A 19,680-nucleotide genomic window follows, 5' to 3' on the forward strand; every position below is an offset into this window, starting at 1 on the left:
TCTAGAATACTTTAAGGACCTGCGAAGGACTAAACGTGGCTGAGTCTCACCGAGAATGAGCTTTTAGAACGTTCTTGAGTTTTCTAGCTGAACATTAGCTTTCCTGTCAACTTCTGTACATTTGAGGGTAGATACTGTTTAACATTACATCAGAAAAGAAATTGTAGAGCAATGATGGCGAGTGAAGGATACAATTGGCTTGATCATTGAAGACATTAACAAAGTCATTTGATTTTTCCAGTCACTTCTATTAGTAGCTCAAATTTTGCTTATATAATTCTTTGCAAATGAATTGCTGACACTGTAATTCCATTATGAGAATGATCTAAAGAATTTTTCAGTTTCGTGGTGAAACCCTGTGTCTACTAAAAATACAAAACTTAGCTGGGCGTGGTGGTATGCACGTGAAGAATTGTTTGAACCTGGGAGGCGGAGGTTGCAGTGAGCTGAGATCACGCCACTGCACTTCAGTCTGGTAACAGAGCGAGACTCTGTCTCAAAAAAAAAAATTCAGTTTCTGGGGAGAACAAAGATGAGCCCTTTGATGTCAGACATGGGTGGAATATTCCTCTCCAACGTATCAGTGACATGAGGGCACAAACACAGTCCTTTCTCACACATCTCCGTGGTCGGTGCAGCAGAACCAAAGCAAGTTCATTTGCAGTGTGTATACCTGGCCACATCAGTTCAGCTGCCAATCAATGCCTATGGCTTGCAGCCATATCTCCAGGCTTAATGCCAAATTTTGTTTTGTTTTGTTTTTTAAAGTTGCTTTTAGATTCTAAAGAAAACAGTGGTGCCCCAGGCTCTGAGTGCTGGGTATTCTTTTTTTATTTGGCTGGGCTTGGGAGGCAGCAGGTGATTGGGAGGTAGGATACTGTTTCTTATTGTAGAATTACAGATTCTTTTCATACTGTATTATAAGGAGCATTAAAATTTGTAGAGGCCTACAGAACTATTCAAAGAAGATGGTGATTATAATACCTGTTGTATTTTTAAAATTTTTATTTTATTAAGAATGTGTGCTTTTTATTAACGTCACAAATTTGTCACCATAATGGATACTTGAAAATATTATCTTGGTGTGTTAGAGTGATACAGTTTCCTTCAAGGCCTGTAACTCAGTGGTTCTCATCCCTGAATGCCTATTAGAATCACCTGGAGAGCTTCAGTGCCTGCTTGTGCTCAGTCCCTGCCCCAGACCATCTGAATCAGAAGGCGGGGGGCCAACAGTGCTGTGTTTCCAGCAAGCTCCATGCAGTTCTCCTGAGCAGCCATGGTTGAGAACCACTGCTCTCACCCCACGTGAGAGGAGAGGGCTCTGAATGTGTGAGTGGTGTGGAGGGGGACCCCTGGGGAGCTCCAGCACTTATGCAGGAGGAAGCAGAGGGCAACTGTGATGGGACTGGCCGGCAGTGGTTAGCATGGTGAGATGCTGAGAAGCCAAGGGAGGCAAGAGCAGTCAGATAGAGCAGGTGTGGCCCATTGCCTCTAGGACTGCAGAGTCGAGGAAGCTGAAAGGAGGCCCCGTGCTTTGGTCAGTAGGGGCCTGGGGATTTCTGAGAGAGCAGACTCAGTGAAGTGCTGGGAACGCAAGACAGTGACGACGAGGCCACTGAGGAAGTGAGAGCATGAATGAAGGCAGGAACAGGGTGGCAGCCCTCAACAGGGCAGGGTGGATGGAAGGTTATTTGTTATGGTGAAGGTTTATGCAGGCGTGGGAGGCCCAGGCAAGGGCACACTGAAGACACAGGAGAATGGGAGGATCGTTCCAAACAGCGTCCCACAGCTCCTGTCCTCTGTGGCTGTGCTTTCTGGTGCCTTCCTTCCAGATGCTCATTGTGTCATTTCATGCACTTTAGAAGGGTGCATGGTTTTAAGTCCAAACTCTTCTGACAAGCTTTTAAAGCCGTCCATATATATTTTTTTACTCCATTTTATGTTTTTCTTTCCTTATGCTTCCTTAATAACCACCTCCTCCTCTATCAGCTGAGTTCCTCACACACAGCCCAGGCTGCTGCTTGCCCTTTCCCTGAAAGGCTCTGCTTAGCCTCTTTAAACATTCTCTATCTCTAAGGCAAGTTCAAGTTTCATCTTCTTCAGGTAATATTTCGTATGATAACACTCCTTACTGATATCACGATTTCTTATTTATTCTTTCATATGTTACGATTTCTTTTCCCCAGTTATATGCTAATGATAGATCAAGCTGAATTTTATTTTTTTAAATCCTCTGTAGCAAGGGTTGACAAACTTTTTCTGCAAAGGGTTAGCTAGTATATATTTCACCCTTTGTGAGCCACTTATGTCTCTTGTCACTTAATCTTTTTTTTTTTTAAACAAAGCTTTTAAAATATAAAAACCATTCTTAGTTCACAGTTCTCAGCTGTGGACCAGATTTTGTCCACCAAATATAATTTGCCAGCCCTAGCTCAATAGCATCAAATGCTTAATGGGCCACTAGTAAATAGGAGCAGATAAAAATAACTCATGCTCAAGGAGCACTTATGATGTGCCAGGTATTTGACAGGTATTATCTCACTTAATCCTCACAAAACCCCTCAGAAATAAGTGCTATTACTGCCAACATTTTATAAACAAGGCATGGAGAGTTTAAGTGCCTAACCCAAGATCACAAAACTGGTAACTTCTGTAACAGTTGATGGATGAATACTAGTTGATTGGGAGTGATGCTGCACTGAGGCCATATATCAAACATCTTTTGGAAGTGTACCTCCTTGCCCATGCTACTAATATCCCCAAAGTTTATTAACATCTGAAATCTGTTTACATAATTTGCATATATGATTGTTATTATGGGATACGACACACATTTGCATGGGCCTATGTTCATTCTCCACTTTCTCATCAGTGTATCCCTGGATATCGGGCTGAGGAAGCAGTGGAAATGTTGAAGACCTTCTACAAACAAGAAAATCCAAATGGTCAGTTTTCTATTGTAGATAATATACCTCCCTTAAATCCATACAAGGAGAGTCTGATATGAGCTTACCTCTTCACTTTCTTTTTCTTTTCTATTCTTTTCACAGCACCAAAATCGAAAGTTCGGAAAAAGGAATGTCAGAAATCTTGAACTTGTTCTGATGAAAGAACCAAGTGACCCAAAGTGGCCTGGACAAGATTCCTAGATCGAGAACTGTTGACATTGTTGAATCATATGTTTATATATTGTTTTTAATCTGTGGGAAAATGGTGTCTCTCATCATTTGCTCTGTTAAGGGAAAAAATTAGCACTTTTTAGAAGCCTGACAATTGTAAACAATTATTAGCTTTTCCACAAGCTGATTCCCATCTTAGGATGGGGGAAAATTAAGGTTTGAGGTTTTAGAAATTAGCAAGTAGTATGTTCCCTTCCAGCCACAACATTGTGCCAGGACCAGGCAAGTGCTGACTTTTTAGAGAATGTGTGGCCAGACCCAGGTAACCTGGCGTGTGTCTAGACTGCAGTGTGCCACCCTGAGAACACCTCCAGGACTGGCATTTCACAGAGTTAACATCTTTTGCAGCTACTATGTTCTTGCAGGGCACTGGGGGCTGTGACTTCTCTCTAAATTGTATACGAGTTGTGTATATACAGACCATAGTTATATGATCCTTAGAAAAGACTTTGCTTTTATAAAGCATTTAGAGAAAATGCACACTTTTAAAACAAGTGCTTGAGTTGTCATTTAAAAATTGTAGCATATTGCTATAATAAAACCTTATTTATGTCTTCTTTGAAGATGAATAGTCTTAAAAGATAAAGACATAAATGGCAGGATGGTTATTGAGCAAAGAAACAAATGATCCTGCCCTCATAGAGCTGATATTCTAGCAAGGGGAGATGGATATAGTAGATTACACAGTTTATCGGAGGACAGTAAGAGTTATGGCAAAAAGCAAAAGGAACACAGGGTAAAGGGGATAGATGTGCCAGTTGGTGGTGAGATTGCTGGCCGAAAAACAGAATGGTCAATTTAATCTGAAACCAAATAGTTATGTCTTTAAAAATCCATATAATAAATTTAAAATTTGAAATCTAAAATGTAAAACTCTGAACACAACACTGGAAAGGGTATCCACAGCAGAAGTCCCCGGTTCACCTCCCTGACTGTAGGGCGGCTTTGCACAGCCTCATCGGGCGTACTGTGTGCCTCTGCCCAGAAGGGGGCCTTGCCGTTCCACCAGAAGCCCAGCTCCAGACTCTGGAGGGGCTGCTGCTCCTCTGTTGCATTTCTTCCGTAGATTCATTTCCTTGATGCAAAGCATCTGTATTTGTTGGTTCTGCCATTTGAGCGATGTCTCTGACTTGTTTGTTTTGAATTACATTACAGGCTGGAATGTAATTGTGGTGAAAGTATTTTTATATTGCTGAGAGTAGCAGCTAATCACAGTTACATGCTTCAGAGGATTTATAATTGCTTAGTTTTGTGTGTGTGTGTTTTTAACTGCATTTGAGAAGTTTTATGGAGAAGAATATGCATGATTTTAAATCTACAATAATGTTACATGCACCTTCAATTTCATCCACTTTAAAAATTATCTTCTCATTAAATTTTAGTGCTTTGACTAGTTTGTTCCTTTTTGCAGTTGCTCGTAATTTATTTCTGGCTTCTTTTGCTTTTCTGTAAGCAGATTTCATTGCACTTATTGTGTTCATATCATTTTCTTGGAGATTATTTGTAGGACAACCAATCTGAAGTCTTGCCTCTGTAGAGTACCACCCAGTAAGTCTGGCTGAACATCTTATGTCCAGTAGACTCGTGGTAAACGTTTGCTAAATGAAATTACTGATTGAAATTTGGGGAAAAGTGAATAATAAGACTATCTAGGACAAAAAGCCAAAGCTGAAAATAGTCTATGTGTATTCTAGCCCAGAGATGATCGCTACTAAAAGAATCAAGGAAATTATAAAATGATAGACAGGGAAGGATAGAAAAGACTTAACAATATACATATGTTCTGTCTTTGCTGTTTTGGAGAATGGTGGATAAGTGGTGTTTCCTGATTCTGAAGCATGGCTGAACAATTTAATTGTGGTTTACCATCTTTTTGGTTCCCTCCCTAGTGACTGACTTATCAAAGAGTCTGTCCTGAATTTTTGGACTGGAGCACAGTTCCCTCTATCACTTTGGGGGAAAATCATTAATATGGCATACTGCAGATCAGAGGGCAGGACCATTGAGGGTGCCATAGACATTATCTCTCTGGAATTCTGCTAACAATTTCCAAGTGATGATGAGAAAATGTGGATATATGATGAGCTCATCCAGCTTCCTGAGTACCACATTCCCCAGCTACTTAGACATGGATTAAAATATTAAGATGTCCTAGTTCAAAAGCTTGAATTCAACTGATTGATACTGATAGTGCCTGTCCAAGAGAGCAGCTGAAAGACTTGCTTTGTATATGAAATAGTTCTGAAAGTTGTGAGATACAAAACGGTTTTAGAATCACTGCCCTGTTTAGCAAAATCGGGGGAAATGATTACATTTAGAAGCTGCTAGAGTTATCCAATATTTGCTGGTCTTTGCAACAAACTGTGGAGAATGGGTGGTATGTAACGCCTTGGCAGGCTTCAATCACTGATAAAAGATCATGTTAAAATATCTTTGTGCTTTCTTGGTACTTGGCACAGCCAAGTTAACTTTCCCAATAAAAAGAAAGTTAACTTTCCCAATAAAAAGTTTAAAGAAAAATTAAGAAAAGAAAATAGATGCCATTTACCCCGAAATGCTTCAGTATTTCATAAGCACAGGATATTTTCTTACATAATCACAATACAGTTATTGACTTAAGTAAATTTAACATTGATATACTTGAATCTATCATTTGTATTCCAGTTTTATCAGCTGAACAAATAATGTCCTTTAAAGAAGTTCTCCCACTGCCTTACAATCCCAGATCCAGTCTAGCATCCAGTGTTAGATTTTCTTGAATCCAGCTTCCTTTTTTTGGCGATAGGTCTCAGCCTGTCGCCTGGTGGCATGATCACAGCTCACTGCAGCCTCAGCCTGGCTCAAGCAATCCTCCCTCCTCAGCCTCCTGAGTAGCTGGGACCACAGACTCACGTCACCACACCTAACCTTTTTTTTTTTTGTTTTGTAGAGACAAAGTCTCCCTATGTTGCCCAGGCTGATTTCAAACTCCTAGGCTGAAGGGATCCTCCTTCCTTGGTCTCCCAAAGTGCTGGGATTATGGGCATGAGCCACTGCACCTGGCTGCCTTTAGCTTCTTTTCATCTGGAACATTTCCATGGGCTTTCTTTGTCTTTTGTGAATTGACATTTTTAAATAATACAGTCATTTTGCCTCCTCCTCTACGTTTTCTTCTTCTTTTTTAAATAATAGAATGGTCCCCGTTTTAAATATATTTGGTGTTTTTTCATGATTAGATTCAGGTCGTACATTCTGGGTGATGTTAAGTTCCTCACAGGATATCACATCTGAAGACACAAAAGGGCCATCACACAAAGGTGATGTCAGTTTTGGTCATCTAGTCAAGGTGTGTTCCTATTTCTTCACTATATAATTAGTTTTTTCTCCGTTGCAATGAATAAGCAGTCTGTGGGAAGAGGAGCTGATACATTTTAAACGGAAAATGTTTTTGACACTGATGGAAAGGAGAAGAGGAAAATTAATGACATAAATTTCAAAGCAGCTATTAAATTATTTGATTGCATTCCTCCTCTTTTACTATGTCTGCCAAAATTGATAAAAAATTTTTCTAATAAGAATATTTTAAATAATGATGTCTTAATAAGCATTAGAATTAAGCCTGAGAAATAAATCTTTTCCTTCCTAAATTCCTCCTCAGCAAAAGTAATAATTATATAAATTTCGTTAAGCCTGATGAGATAGGGTTTTGGAAAAATAGACCTCGGATGTTTCTGATATTGCAGATGACCTACAATGATCCCATCCAATGGGATAAAGACTCTAGGTAGGTTGTCGTTTGGCCGTAAAATATGAGTTATCTTGGGTTTCCATAGAGACATCTAGACTTAAAATGTTGTAAGCACTGCTACTTTCAAAACGTCAGTAAAAATAGCAAAAGCCAAAGCTCTTGAAAAAATTTCTTAAATCTTTTTTGAAAGTAGTATAGTGCCTTGTTGAAAATCTGTGATGAAGCCAAAGCTTGTCTTTCCCAGTGGTCCTACATTAACTGGACTTGACTAGCCCCAGGGAAAAGAGGAACAGGAACTGGTTTCTCTGCCTTTTGGCAAAGGAATAAGACTACATTGACTTAATCTATGAAGACAACCGCCAACTATTTCCTTTGTAAATTGCTAATTTTGTGTAGTGAGGAAAGGAGTGAGAGGTGGTTATTTTTATGGGTAAGACTGGTGTAAGTTCTGCTGAAAGTTTGACACCTTTAGGATCTTACATTTTCTTCAAGTGGAGCTAAAAAAAACAGGCTTGTGACTATTTCTCACTTGATTTTTAAGTGGATATTGAGTTGAACACCACATATCCATGACTATTAAGGACCCTTTGTGGTGAAGTTTGACAAAGGCTCTCTCCTTGACCAAACTTTGGTCAAGTCCTGAGTCCGCTTCTCACCCAGGCCTCCACCTTGGTCCCCATTCTTGCTAGGCCTATATAGCCCAGTTTTATCAAGAATCCTGCTAAGTCAGTTTAGATAGAATCCTCCATCCTCAATATCTATGAAATTTCTCATCCCTTACTTTTGATGTCTAAGTCCTTGGCCTCCCTTCAACGAGAAACTGTTAAGTTCCTTTTGCAAGAACTCCCCTACTCTTGATAGCTCCTCTTAGTAATTTTCTAATCACAGACCCCCTCACTCTGCCCTTTAGTTATAAACCCCGACATGTTCTGGTTTTATTCAGAGTTGAGCCCAATCTCTCTCCTCTGCTGTGATAGTTTTAAAACCTATCACTATAGTCCTGAATAAAATCTTCCTACCTTAACAAGTGTCAGAATAGATTTTTCTTTAACACATTGAAGCATGAACTTGAGAATCTAGAGCAGGAGTCCGCAAAGTATGGCCCGTGGGCCATATTCAGCCCATTGCCTGTTTTGGTACCACTCATGACTTAAAAATATGTTTTACAGTTCTGAGTGATTGAAAAAAATCAAAAGAAGGATAATATTTAGTGACCCATGAACTTTTTATGGCAATCAAATTTCAGTGTCCATAAATAAAGCTGCACTGGATTACAGCCATGCCCATTTGTTTCTGTGTTGTCTGTGGCTGCTCTTGTGCTACAATGGCAGGGTCGAGCAGTGGTGATGAACCATGTGGCTCACAAAACCTAAAATATTTAGCATCTGGCCCTTTGAGAAAATGTGAGCTGCCCCTGGTCTAGAGTAGGTAAAAGGCTGAGACTGGAAGCTGCTTGTTCAAATTCTGTGACTTTGGAGCCGAATAATATGGCTCATTGTGCAACTCATTGTGAATTGCTTCAGTACTAAGGTTTTGTTTTTCCTTTTTAAAAGTTGGTTTATAAATGTAAAGGAAAAATCTAAGACACCAAAATATGTTTTCTGGGTTGGAATGTTTTATTTCCTTACATACAATTTAAGAGAGTGGCAAGGAGAAAAGATAATGTATCATTTTATTTGGGTTTAGAATAAATGATACATTTTATTTATGATCACCATATTTAAAATATTATTTTCTGTTTTCCATCAAGGAAGCTGAGGCACAGGGAGATTATGTAACTTGCCCAGCGTCACCGAGTGCTAAGCGATCACATCACTCAGAAGGAGCTAGTTAAACCAATGTAACAGCCTTCAAGTTGTAGTGGCTTAGAACAAAGGCTTATTTTTCTCATGTCTTGCTTGTTGTCCATCTCAGGTCAGACCAGGAGCCTGGCTAAAGGAAACTCCACCACCGGGAACATCAGCTGCTGTGGCCAGAGAAGACAACATGGTGAATAATGCTTTATACCTTAGGACAGGGTTTCACAGACATAAGCATAGACATCTCCTGGGGAGCTTATTAAATCCACATTCTGATTCAGGAGGTCCTAGAGGTGCCTGAGATGCCAGGTTTCTATCAGCCTTCTAGACGATGCCTATACTGTGGGACCATGGGCCACACTTTGAGTAAGGAGGGCTTCCTGGATTTTGCCCAGAAGCAACACATCACTTTTGGGCAAGTCACATGACCATGCCCAACTTCAAGGCAGCAGATAGTGTAATCCATCATCTACAACAGGAAGAAGAAAACTGAAATTTTTGTGAACAGCTCCAGTGAAGAGCAAACAATGTGAAGCTAGGATCTGTATTCAGGCAGGCTGGCCTCAGAGTCTGTGCTCTTAATTATCACTGTATATAGTCATGGGTATTGGTCCATTCTCTATGAAGAGAATGCCTGCCAGGCAGACAGCCAGCCGGGGAGTTAGAGTTGACTTGTGTGACTCCACACCAGGTGACTTAGGTAGCTTTAGTGTTCAATGCAGCAGTTCTCAGCATGGTGCTGCCACTCTGAAGTGTTTCAATTCATTTTTCATCTTGATAAAGTACCAACATTTATGAATTATTTTTTAATTAAAAACATAGCTGGGAGTGGTGACTCATACCTGTAATCCCAGAACTTTGGGAGACCAAGGCGGGTGTATTATTTGAGCTCATGAGATCGAGACCACCCTAAGCAACATGGCGAGACCCTGTTCTTTACAAAAAATACAAAAAATCAGCCAGATGTGGTAGCACGCTCCTGTAGTCCCAGCTACCTGGGAGGCTGAGGTGGGAGGATCACTTGACCTCAGGAGGCAGAGGTTGCAATGAGCACCTCTGCACTCCAGCCTGAGTAACACGGCAAGGCCATGTCTCAAAAAAAAATTAATTATTTAAAAAAAACCTTCTGGTAAAATCAAGCCTCTATACTCTCTTATCTAACATTCTGCCATGCTTTCTTGTTTTGGAGAAGGGGAGGGATTAAAGGCTGGACTTGCTGGTCTGGAAGAGTCCTAGGCTTGTAGTCAGCACAACAAACTCAATTCCCAGATGGTGTTGGCTGAGAATATGCAGATATGAGCCTGCTGCCTATACCCATAACTGGGAACTTCTAATATGCTCATAAACTACTGAGTATTGTGTGTGGGACTGGCGGGTCTCAGGCCCCAAATTAAAGTCTTTAAATAGAGAAAAATGGACTCGGTTACTGTCAGCAGAGAGCTGAGTGAATGTTACATCTCCTTCGATTAACCTTTTGATGCCCACAGAAAGCCCCCGTCCCATGCCTGCAGCCACCCACTTTGCTGTCAGTTCCCAGGCTGAAGTGAGGAGGGACTGTTCAGAAACGTCAGACTGAGCAAGATCTCTGTCTATCTTATGGAAAACCTGATCTGGAAATGACTCTTGGAATAAAATATGATTACTCCTCCATTAAAAAGAAATCCACCTACAAGAGAGAAATAGTGGTATATTTCAGTTTTACATAATAATTTCTTGAGATAAGATAACCCATTGCATTACTTGATTCTGTTAGAAATTTAGCTAAATGTGAGGGAGATAATGGGCCTTGACTTTTTTTTTTCTTTTGGAAAACAAAGTTTGCCGTATTGAAAAATGCTGTCAGCTCTGCCCACCGGTTCTGTCATTAATCTTGGGAAGAGCTGATCAGGTTTTGATTGTTTCTCCAGAGGTACTTTTGTCATATAATGCATATATTTCAATTAAAATATGCAGAAGAATGCAAAGTTAATAATTAAGGGAAAATAATAAAGTGTTGCTATTGCCATTTATTACTTAGACTAAAACCTACTGTGTGATTTTTAAAAATTAATGGAACAGATAGAATTCTACTGTTTGATAGTTTTAATCCTAATCCCAGAAGGTATTACCAGTTATCTTTCTCAGCTGTTCGTGCCCTTTGGAAAAGACCTATCACAACTCCACCAGTAATCCTGACTTCACATGCAAGTGCTGTCAGCTCTTAGTCTAGCCTGGGCTGGCATTGGTAGTAAGTCATTTCTTTCAATGACATATTTATATTGGAGGCCTGAATAAATTAAGGATGTCTGATTTTTATGTCAGCAACATCACTGTCATGATTCAAATGCTAAAGAATTTCAGGAAAGATTAAATTTCCTCTTGACCTGAGAGGAATCCCATCCTCTTAGTGATGAGTTCCACAGGTAAACCTGATACACCCCCTGGGGTTCTCTTATCCTAAGCATATTTATCAGCTTCGTAGACCTCAAGGATTATGTTACTTTTCCCCCTCAACGTTCCACAATCTCTATGAAATCTTTCCCAACGGCTCTAGCCCACAATGATCATTTTCTTCAAACTCCTACTTAGTGTCACATCGTTTAATACTCAATTGGTCTCTAATTACAGTACTTAGATTGTAAGCTCCTCAAAAGCAAGGATTTAGCCCAATGATAGGCCCAGAGGCAGTTTCTGTAAATGCTGAGTGATGGCTTTGCAGTTCTGGATGGTTTCCAGTAAGCAGGACAAATGGGTGAATTGGCACCACCAAGAGGACGCTGTCACGGATTACTGAGCAGGGCCTCTGTCTACCAGGGGTTTTGCAAAGGTCACCGCTGCCAGACAGTTGGCCAGTCACAGTGGCTTAGCTTAGGCCCCCAGATGTTTTCCTTCAGCCCATTTCTACCCATTGGAAACCAACATTTTGGACTTGGGCTTGTAATTATTCAAATTCGGATTTGAGAAGTCAGAAAGGACAAGCAGCAGAGGGCCAGGAAGGTAAAATTTTTATATCTGCTTTGCTAGGAGCTAACTTAACTGTGGAGGCATAAAAAATAAAAGGGAGGACATGTTACATATTTAATAGCAAGTGCTGTGCTATGTAGAAATTTATATAACTCTCTTGCTAGATTAGTCCAGAAGCTGGATTAATATTTTAATCATATTCTCTTGAGAGGAAAAGGCAGCTGGTGAAATTGTAGGAGGTGACATGCCAATCTACATAGAAACCAAGTGTGGTTTGGAGACCACCATGGAAATAATAACTTCAGTCATTAAGTGGAGAATGAAAGGAAGAAAGAAACCAGATAAGTTTTCCAGGATCAAGAAGTTATTTTTATTATAAGCTAACCTTAGGGAGACCATAGGGTTTATTATTATTTCAACATTTAAATTCAAATACTGATGGCTCTGTCTCTTCACTGGTGATTGCTCTTGGCAATAGCAGAGTTAGCAATGAGTGCAATAGAACATCCTTCATCTTTATTTTTAAGTTGCCATTTTAATTGTGCACATAAACTTAGTTATGTAGGCAAAGTACAGCAAGGAGTACACAACACAATTCATACAGGCTTTCTCCTGTGAACTCGACTACCCACAGCCTGAATTCTAACAGTTGGCGTAAGTTCACTGGCATCCTGAAATCTAAAGGAAAAGGCCCTTCTCCTTCTTTGTTTCCTTGCAGACATAGATAACACCAAATCTTTACAATGGTCTGCAACTGGCACTAGCAACAAGCGTCTGGAGTATAACATGGGTTGGGCTCTGGGAAAGTTATCTTTTGCTTGGGAACGCCCATCCAATGGAAATTGATGTTTATATTATTAACTGGGAATTTGTTTGTGCTTCTGAATTTTGTGGGATTAAGACTGGTGCTATGATATTCTCATGTGTTCTGTTGACCCTTAGGTGTTTCAGAAAAGAGGAAACTGAGAGCCTTAGGGTTGAAATAATCAAACTTTGGAGGTGCTAAGGCTCTACTCCAATTATATTGGCAGACGGCCCAGGGTGCAGCTGCTGAAGAAGGATCCCAGAGTCCACCCAGATCCCCAAATACCATCTCTTTTGCCTGTAACTGAGCCAGTAAAAGGAAAAAGCGCAGAGCAGAACTTTGGACTGAGATTTCTTTGTGGGAGCAACAGATTGAATTGATAATGGGAGAATGTTTGTATTGTTAACGTTTATAAGGTGGCAGTAAATTTCAAGAATTTTATAGTGTTGGCATATTATTTAGACCACGTTTTCATCTGGTGCTCCTTGTTCACCTTGCTTTGTTGGGTAGCACAACTGAGCAGGATTCAAGATGAGCAAGAGAATTGGGGCTCACCATTCCATTGGGGCTGATGTAATCAATGTCCTGATCTGTTTCAGCAGCTTCTGGGGGCCACAACAAAGACACATTTATAAAGGCCTTCACTTTCATATCAGGAGGATATGAAGGAAGAGAGGTATGGGCTGAGGAAATGACTCCATGAAGGAGAGGATAGGATATTCTTGGATTCTCTCCTGATCTCCTCACCTGAGTAAGACAGCTGCACTGAGGGTAGACTATGGCTCCAGTGGTTAATTTCACCTGGTTAAGAAGAGAAATCACCGAAAAAGAAAGAACATTGGTGTGTAAGGGAGGGACAGCCCCTTCTTTGTTAATGCTTAGTTGATTAGGTGAAGATCATTTGATTTGTCTCTGTGCTGGTGAGCAGAATTATAGTATAAAGTTGAAAGTCACTTTGGACTTCCTTTTCTCATAAGAGGCTGGGTAAGATAGCTTGGAAGTAGGCTGAGAAACATTTTTCACATTTGTCCAAACTCTTAGCCTCCTGTTCTTCTCTCTCATGGATGTGGTATTTTCTCACATTTGGGTATAAAATCTGAGATTCCATTTCTGATCTCTACTTAGGATGACCATAGGTAGTTCAGTACTAGTGACCTGTTTTGAATCAAGGCCTATTAACCTCACCTAGCTTAGATACGAGCATGGTTCACAGAATCTAAGCTAGCTAGAAATGGAGCTGACAGAAGGCAGACTCGTCTGTTAGAATAACTAGTAATAGCTAATGTTTCTTGACTATTTTTGTGTGCCAGGTACAGCTCTAAGGACTTTGCAGCTCTAATTTTATATGATCCTTGCAGTAACCTTGGAAGGTTACTGTTCTTATCCCCACTTAAGGAGTGAGGTAAGAGAGCTTTATGGAATTTAACTTGCTCACATCACAGAGCTAGTGAGGGGTAGAAACAGAATTTTAACTCCAGAGTTCGCATTTCCTAACCAACAAACTGAACTATTTCAAGAAGTTTATCCAAATAGGAAAAGAACAAAAAGGACGGTGATGAATGTCATTTTCTGTCCAGCCCTCCAGGGGAACACAACCTCATAACTTCGGTTTTTGTTTTCAAGGCAATCTTGCTCTGTTACCCAGGCTGGAGTGCAGTGGTGCAATCTCAGCTCACTGCAACCTCCACCTCCTGGGTTCAAGCAATTTTCCTGTCTCAGCCTCCCGAGTAGCTGTGATTACAGGCATTTGCCACCATGCCCAGGTAATTTTTTGTATTTTTAGTTGAGGCAGAGTTTTGCCATGTTGGCCAGGATGGTCTCAAACTCCTGGCCTCAAGTGATCCTCCTGCCTTGGCCTCCCAAAATGATGGGATTACAGGTGTAAGCCACCAAGACTGGACATAATTTGGGTTTATGCATAAGGCTAGCCTTTGGCTGCTCTCTGCAGGCTGTAAGTTTGAATGTCTTTCTCTACTCTGCATTGGAGATATGGGGGTATGTTTTTTTAAAATTTTAACAAAGTGAATCTTCTAGAGGGAAAAGAACTCTTTTACTCACGAGAACAGGTCCCAGGATACTTAAGCTTATAGCTTAAAAAAACACAATTGGGTCATCACCTTGGTCCTTTACAAAGACTGGAAGTGAATTGCATGATTTTATAAACATTTTCAATGAGATAGGTCCTATTCAGAAGCCCCAGATGAATTTCTAATACTCTTGCATATTCTATAATTGTTTCTCCAAAAGAACAGTACATATTATCATTATTTTTGCTGTTATGGTTAGAATTAGGTACTGTTCTAAATGATTTACATGTATTTTCCCAATTAAATTGAAATGCATATAAGAGGTACTACCATCATGTATTAGTTATCTATTGTCACAGCAATGCTATGTAACGAAAATGCATACAACCTCCGTCACATACAAGATAACTGCTTATTGCTTACACAGCTGTCATTATCGGCTAAAGAGATCTTGGCCTGTCTTGATGGTGCTGGCTCATGACATGTAGAGTTCGGCTCACTGAAGACTGATCTAGCCTGGTCTTGGCTGGGATGAATGGGGCAATTCAGCTCCCCCGTGTCTCTCTCATCCTCCAATAGGTTAGGCTGATTATGTTCTGTTGGCGAATGCAGAGCTACAAGCTCTGATCACAGGCTCCAGACGAGCCCAATTGCATAAATCCATTTCAACCTCTGCTAGCAACCTGGCTGTTTGGCTAAGCCTAAAGATGTGGCTTTCATCCTTAATGGACTCCATCCATCCCTTGAGAGAGCACTGGAAAATGGCATGGCAAAAGGTGTGGATACAGAGAACGGTGAACAGTTGGGCCCACTGCTGCAATCTATGACATATCCTCATTTTACATATAGAGAAACTAAGGCCTAGGTAATAAGTGGCTTCCCTAGGGTCACACAGATATTAAGGGACAGAGCTGGAATTTCAACCTGGGTTTGTCTTTCCTCAAAGCTGAAGCTCTTAAGGATGTTGTATAAAGGCAAGATTCGGAAACTAGCTCTGCCTCAAATTCCTTTCCAGATACGAACAAACTTTTAACTCCCTTTTTATGCATTTTCACCAATGAAGACAAAATGCAGCTGTTGATGTTAGGTAATGTGAATGCTACGAAGAGTAATTAATGTTAGCAAATTCTCTGAAAAAGGGCTGGTATTATGACCAAAGAAATATATACTTTTAAATCACTGACCTCCTTTTACACTTTGTATTCTTTTATAGCTCTGTCATTTGCCATAGTTTAGAAATGGAATGACTGTAAGATCTCTTTGTAAAAAAATTTAAAACAACGTTTTTAGAGATGGGGTCTTGCTGTGTTGCCCAGGCTGGAATGCCGTGGCTATTCACAGGCATGATTATAGTGCACTGCAGCCTCCTGCTCCTGGCTTCAAGCAGTCCTCTTGAAATTGACTACTCAGCTTCCCAAGTAGCTGGGACTACAGGCACATACCACCATGCCTGGCTTAAGATTTCTCAATATTCTTCCCTCCCCTCCTTCTCAAGTCAACATGGCAGTGCCCTAGTCTGCCTATATTAGCAGTAACTACAAGTGAAAATGATACCTTGTACAAATTGCTTTTGTAAAAATGGTAGTAACAATGGCATCCAGCTTTTAAAAGTGGCAGTAACATCTTTAGGACTATACAAAAAGCTGTACATTTTAACAATTGACAAATATGGATTTATATCAAGTGCCCTTTTAACAGATGTGTCCTACCTAGTTTTGCTTTGTAACTTGCTTGCTATTGTTGTTATTCCTTTTTCCTATTAAGCCAATTTCATGGCACATGTTTTGAAGAAAGTTGACCTTATATACTTGTGTTGACCCTAGAAGTAAAATAGCTTAAGGGCACATTTAGACACACTGCTTGCCAAGACTGCATTCCTAAAGGAGAAATCCTTTGGGTGCCCTTTTGGCTCTTGGCCCTCTGGTCCTGTCCTGGACCATTGACGATATAACAGAGACATTCTGCTTCTCAAGAAAAAAAATTTTTTTTACATCATCAGAAAGCATCAAGTGAATCAAGAAAGAAATTTTTTTATAGGACTCTGAGAACCACTGAAGATCCAGAGGATCTTTGTGAATGCTCTGCAGATGAAAAAGGTATTAGGGATCACTTTGAAATATCGAGTTAGAAAGGGAGACTATGAAGAAAAAAGGAAAAAAAAAATTGGAGAGAAGGAATACCTTGAAGATGAAGACATTGCATCTGGAATGAAGGGCAAGAAAAAAGCCGATAGGTTTCAATCAATGTACAAGTGATTGGAGCAGACTGAGAAATTCAATTCAGATTCTTTGTGAACATAAAAGTTTTGGGAACCTGAGTATATGCTGTATCTTCTCATCCTAGTTTCCCACATTATGTGACTCTGACCTGCTCTCCCATAAGACTGTAAATTCAGCAAGGGGAGGAGCTATACATGTCTTGACTGGGGTTATTGTCAAGTGTAGTCCAACGTGTTATGCTTGACATGCACTAAATAAATATTTGTTAGCCAAAGGTACCAGTAGCCAACTAATACTTCTGGTGTTTTCCCCTGGTAAGAACTCAAAAACTGCCTTTATCTTTTGCAACAAGAGAAAAACCCATGAGTTGGATGTAAAGCAGAAATTAAATAAAATATAATTATAGTATTTAATTGTGTCTCAAACGAAATGTATCTCATTATAGTGGAGAGGGAAGGAAGGAATATCACTGTAAATCAAAGGACCTGTTTTCTTCTAGCTCTGGTTTTGATCTTAGTCACGTGACCTAACAGCAGTTTTTCCCTGTATGCAGCAGGAATAACAAATGATGTGTCTTATATAAAGATGCTTCAGAAAAGAGTGCCAAATTAATCCCAGATACTACCATTATAAAAGGCATAAGTTAAACTGGTAAGAGTAATACCAGATAAATCAATTGTGCTAAAGCCAGAGCTGGTATCATGTCTTTTTCATCTTACACACAACTTCAGTGCCTAGTTGTACACAGTGCACGTTCAACAGTTGACACTCAGAATGTCTTTAATGTCTTTACAGAATTAATGAATGATCCTTAACTACAATATAGACTCAGAGATAGTCTCAGATAATTATTCTAGTTCCTTTGTTTTATAGATGAAGATTTTCATATATATTTATTATCATGCAGTTACAGAAGCTACATAAAATAAATAGTCAAATTTTAAAGAAAAATTTTTTGTTGAAACAGTAATGGAAGTAATGGTATTTTTTGATTCAGTGAAAATTTAGAGTCTGATTGCAGTGTACGTAAGTGGTGTAAGATATATAGGGTCATAAGACATAGTTTCTGCCCTTAAAAACTTCCTATCTGTTTCACAAGACATCATCAGCCCCAGCCCCAAATTTGACAGTAATAAAAGGCAACAGGAGAGTCCTCTTTGAGTGTTTTTGGATGTAAGAGACACACATTTACTCTTGCTAACTTCAGAGGGAAAAAATGTGTGGCTCACAGAAATGAAGGAAATCTGGGTAGCCAAGTGCAGAAAAGTCCTGTACCTACCAGGATCGAGGGGTGGGGCCTTCAAGAAATGTTTACCAGGACCCCACAGCCGGAATGGTTTAGCTCTATCCATTTCCTTCTTTGTTCACTTCATTCAAGATTCATATTCCTGGGAGAGAAAGTCCAGTTGGCATGATTAGGGATACATGCTTATTCCTTGGCCAGAGAAGAATAGCTAAGACAAGACTTCATGAAATGGGGATTGTATAGTTCCCCAAAGCACAATTGGAGTACAACTAGGAGGTGCAGTGGATCCTCCCAACAGTTAGTATTCTTAAAGTACAGAGAAGAGAGATTCTGGTGAGACTTCACAGGCGAGAAGAGGCTCAAGCCGGGCCTTTAAGAATGAGTACAAATTGGCCGGGCGCGGTGGCTCAAGCCTGTAATCCCAGCACTTTGGGAGGCCGAGGCGGGTGGATCACGAGGTCGAGAGATCGAGACCATCCTGGTCAACATTGTGAAACCCCGTCTCTATTAATACAAAAAAAATTAGCTGGGCATGGTGGCGCGTGCCTGTAATCCCAGCTACTCAGGAGGCTGAGGCAGGAGAATTGCCTGAACCCAGGAGGCGGAGATTGCGGTGAGCCGAGATAGCGCCATTGCACTCCAGCCTGGGTAACAAGAGCGAAACTCCGTCTCAAAAAAAAAAAAAAAAAAAAAAAAAAAAAAAAAGAATGAGTACAAATGAAATAAATGAGGAGGAGGGACCATGTCAGGTGGTGCTACATGAGGAGAAAAGGCTTATAGTTAAGACTGAGTCAGATGTGCCCAGCAGAGTCAGAAGTAGCAAAGATAGAGAAGAAGATGTGTAGTCCTTGGACTTGTTTCAGTAGGAAAGTGAGGATAATGCTAAGTTTAAAGGGACAGATGATTCTGGAAGAGAAACAGCAAGTGTAGAGATAACTAAATAGCAAATATTTGGTGAAAGCTTAAGGGAGACCTATGTACTTTTGAAATATAATCCAAAATAAAGGGTATGCTGGAAGAAGTTTCTAGACATGAAATTGAGAACCCAAGTGAGGGGGTGAATCTTGAGGGAGGATAGAGTCCCTCCTTGTTCAGAGGCTGGAGGATAGGCTGGGGGACTGGATGAATCTTGAGACATATTTGGATGGCACTTATTCTAGGTATAACAGATCTTATCAATATAAAGTAGAAGTCACTGCCAAGGGAAGGAGTACAGTGTTGGATGAGGACTCAGAGATGAAGATGCTTTGGGATCCCTACTGTGGTCAGAGTGCATGGGGATCAACAAGGAGTCAGTAAAAGATGATAAAACAGGCCGGCATGGTGGTGCACGCCTGTAATCTCAGCACATTAGGAGGCCAAGCCAGCCAGATGACTTGAGGTCAGGGGTTCAAGACAAGCCTGGCCAACATGCCTTGCCAATTTTTAGTAGGGATGAAACCCCACCTCTACTAAAAATGCAAAAATTAGCTAGGCATGGTCGCACGCACTTGGGAAACTGAGACACAAGAATCGCTTGAACCAGGGAGGCAGAGGTTGCAGTGAGCTGAGATCCACCTCTGCACTCCAGCCTGGGAAACAGAGTGAAACTCCATCTCAAAAAAAAAAATTACAAAACAACATCTCTTCCTAAGTTAAAATTAGCATGAATTTGAGTTACTTTTCCAAATGACTGGATGGAAACACTTTTTGGTTAATATTTAAAAGCTAGGGTTTCCAAAACTTTGGGGCAGAT

The 19,680-nt window shown here is 40.3% G+C and overlaps 1 protein-coding gene across 9 annotated transcripts in view; it reads left to right on the top strand.

Annotated features, from left to right (window-relative positions):
* Positions 1-18,653, top strand: part of ADAT2 (adenosine deaminase tRNA specific 2) — a 42,473-nt gene extending 23,820 nt beyond the window's left edge. The window contains exons 5-8 of one of the 9 annotated variants that reach the window (XR_010336604.1): positions 2,873-2,945; positions 3,051-6,942; positions 8,821-8,895; positions 12,591-18,653. Coding sequence is in view for 1 of the 9 variants with exons in the window: in XM_012474521.2 (XP_012329944.1) it covers positions 2,873-2,945; positions 3,051-3,094 (117 nt within the window). In the remaining 8 variants the exon portion in view is untranslated. Of the gene's footprint in view, positions 1-2,872; positions 2,946-3,050 lie in introns of all 9 variants that reach the window. The other 8 variants (XR_010336605.1, XR_010336601.1, XR_010336599.1 and 5 more) reach the window with 8 other exon arrangements.
* Positions 18,654-19,680: the final 1,027 nt, after the last annotated feature.

Source organism: Aotus nancymaae, unplaced genomic scaffold, assembly GCF_030222135.1.
Source record: "Aotus nancymaae isolate 86718 unplaced genomic scaffold, 86718_ANA_hifiasm-v0.15.2.pri h1tg000040l, whole genome shotgun sequence".
NCBI lineage: Eukaryota > Metazoa > Chordata > Mammalia > Primates > Aotidae > Aotus > Aotus nancymaae.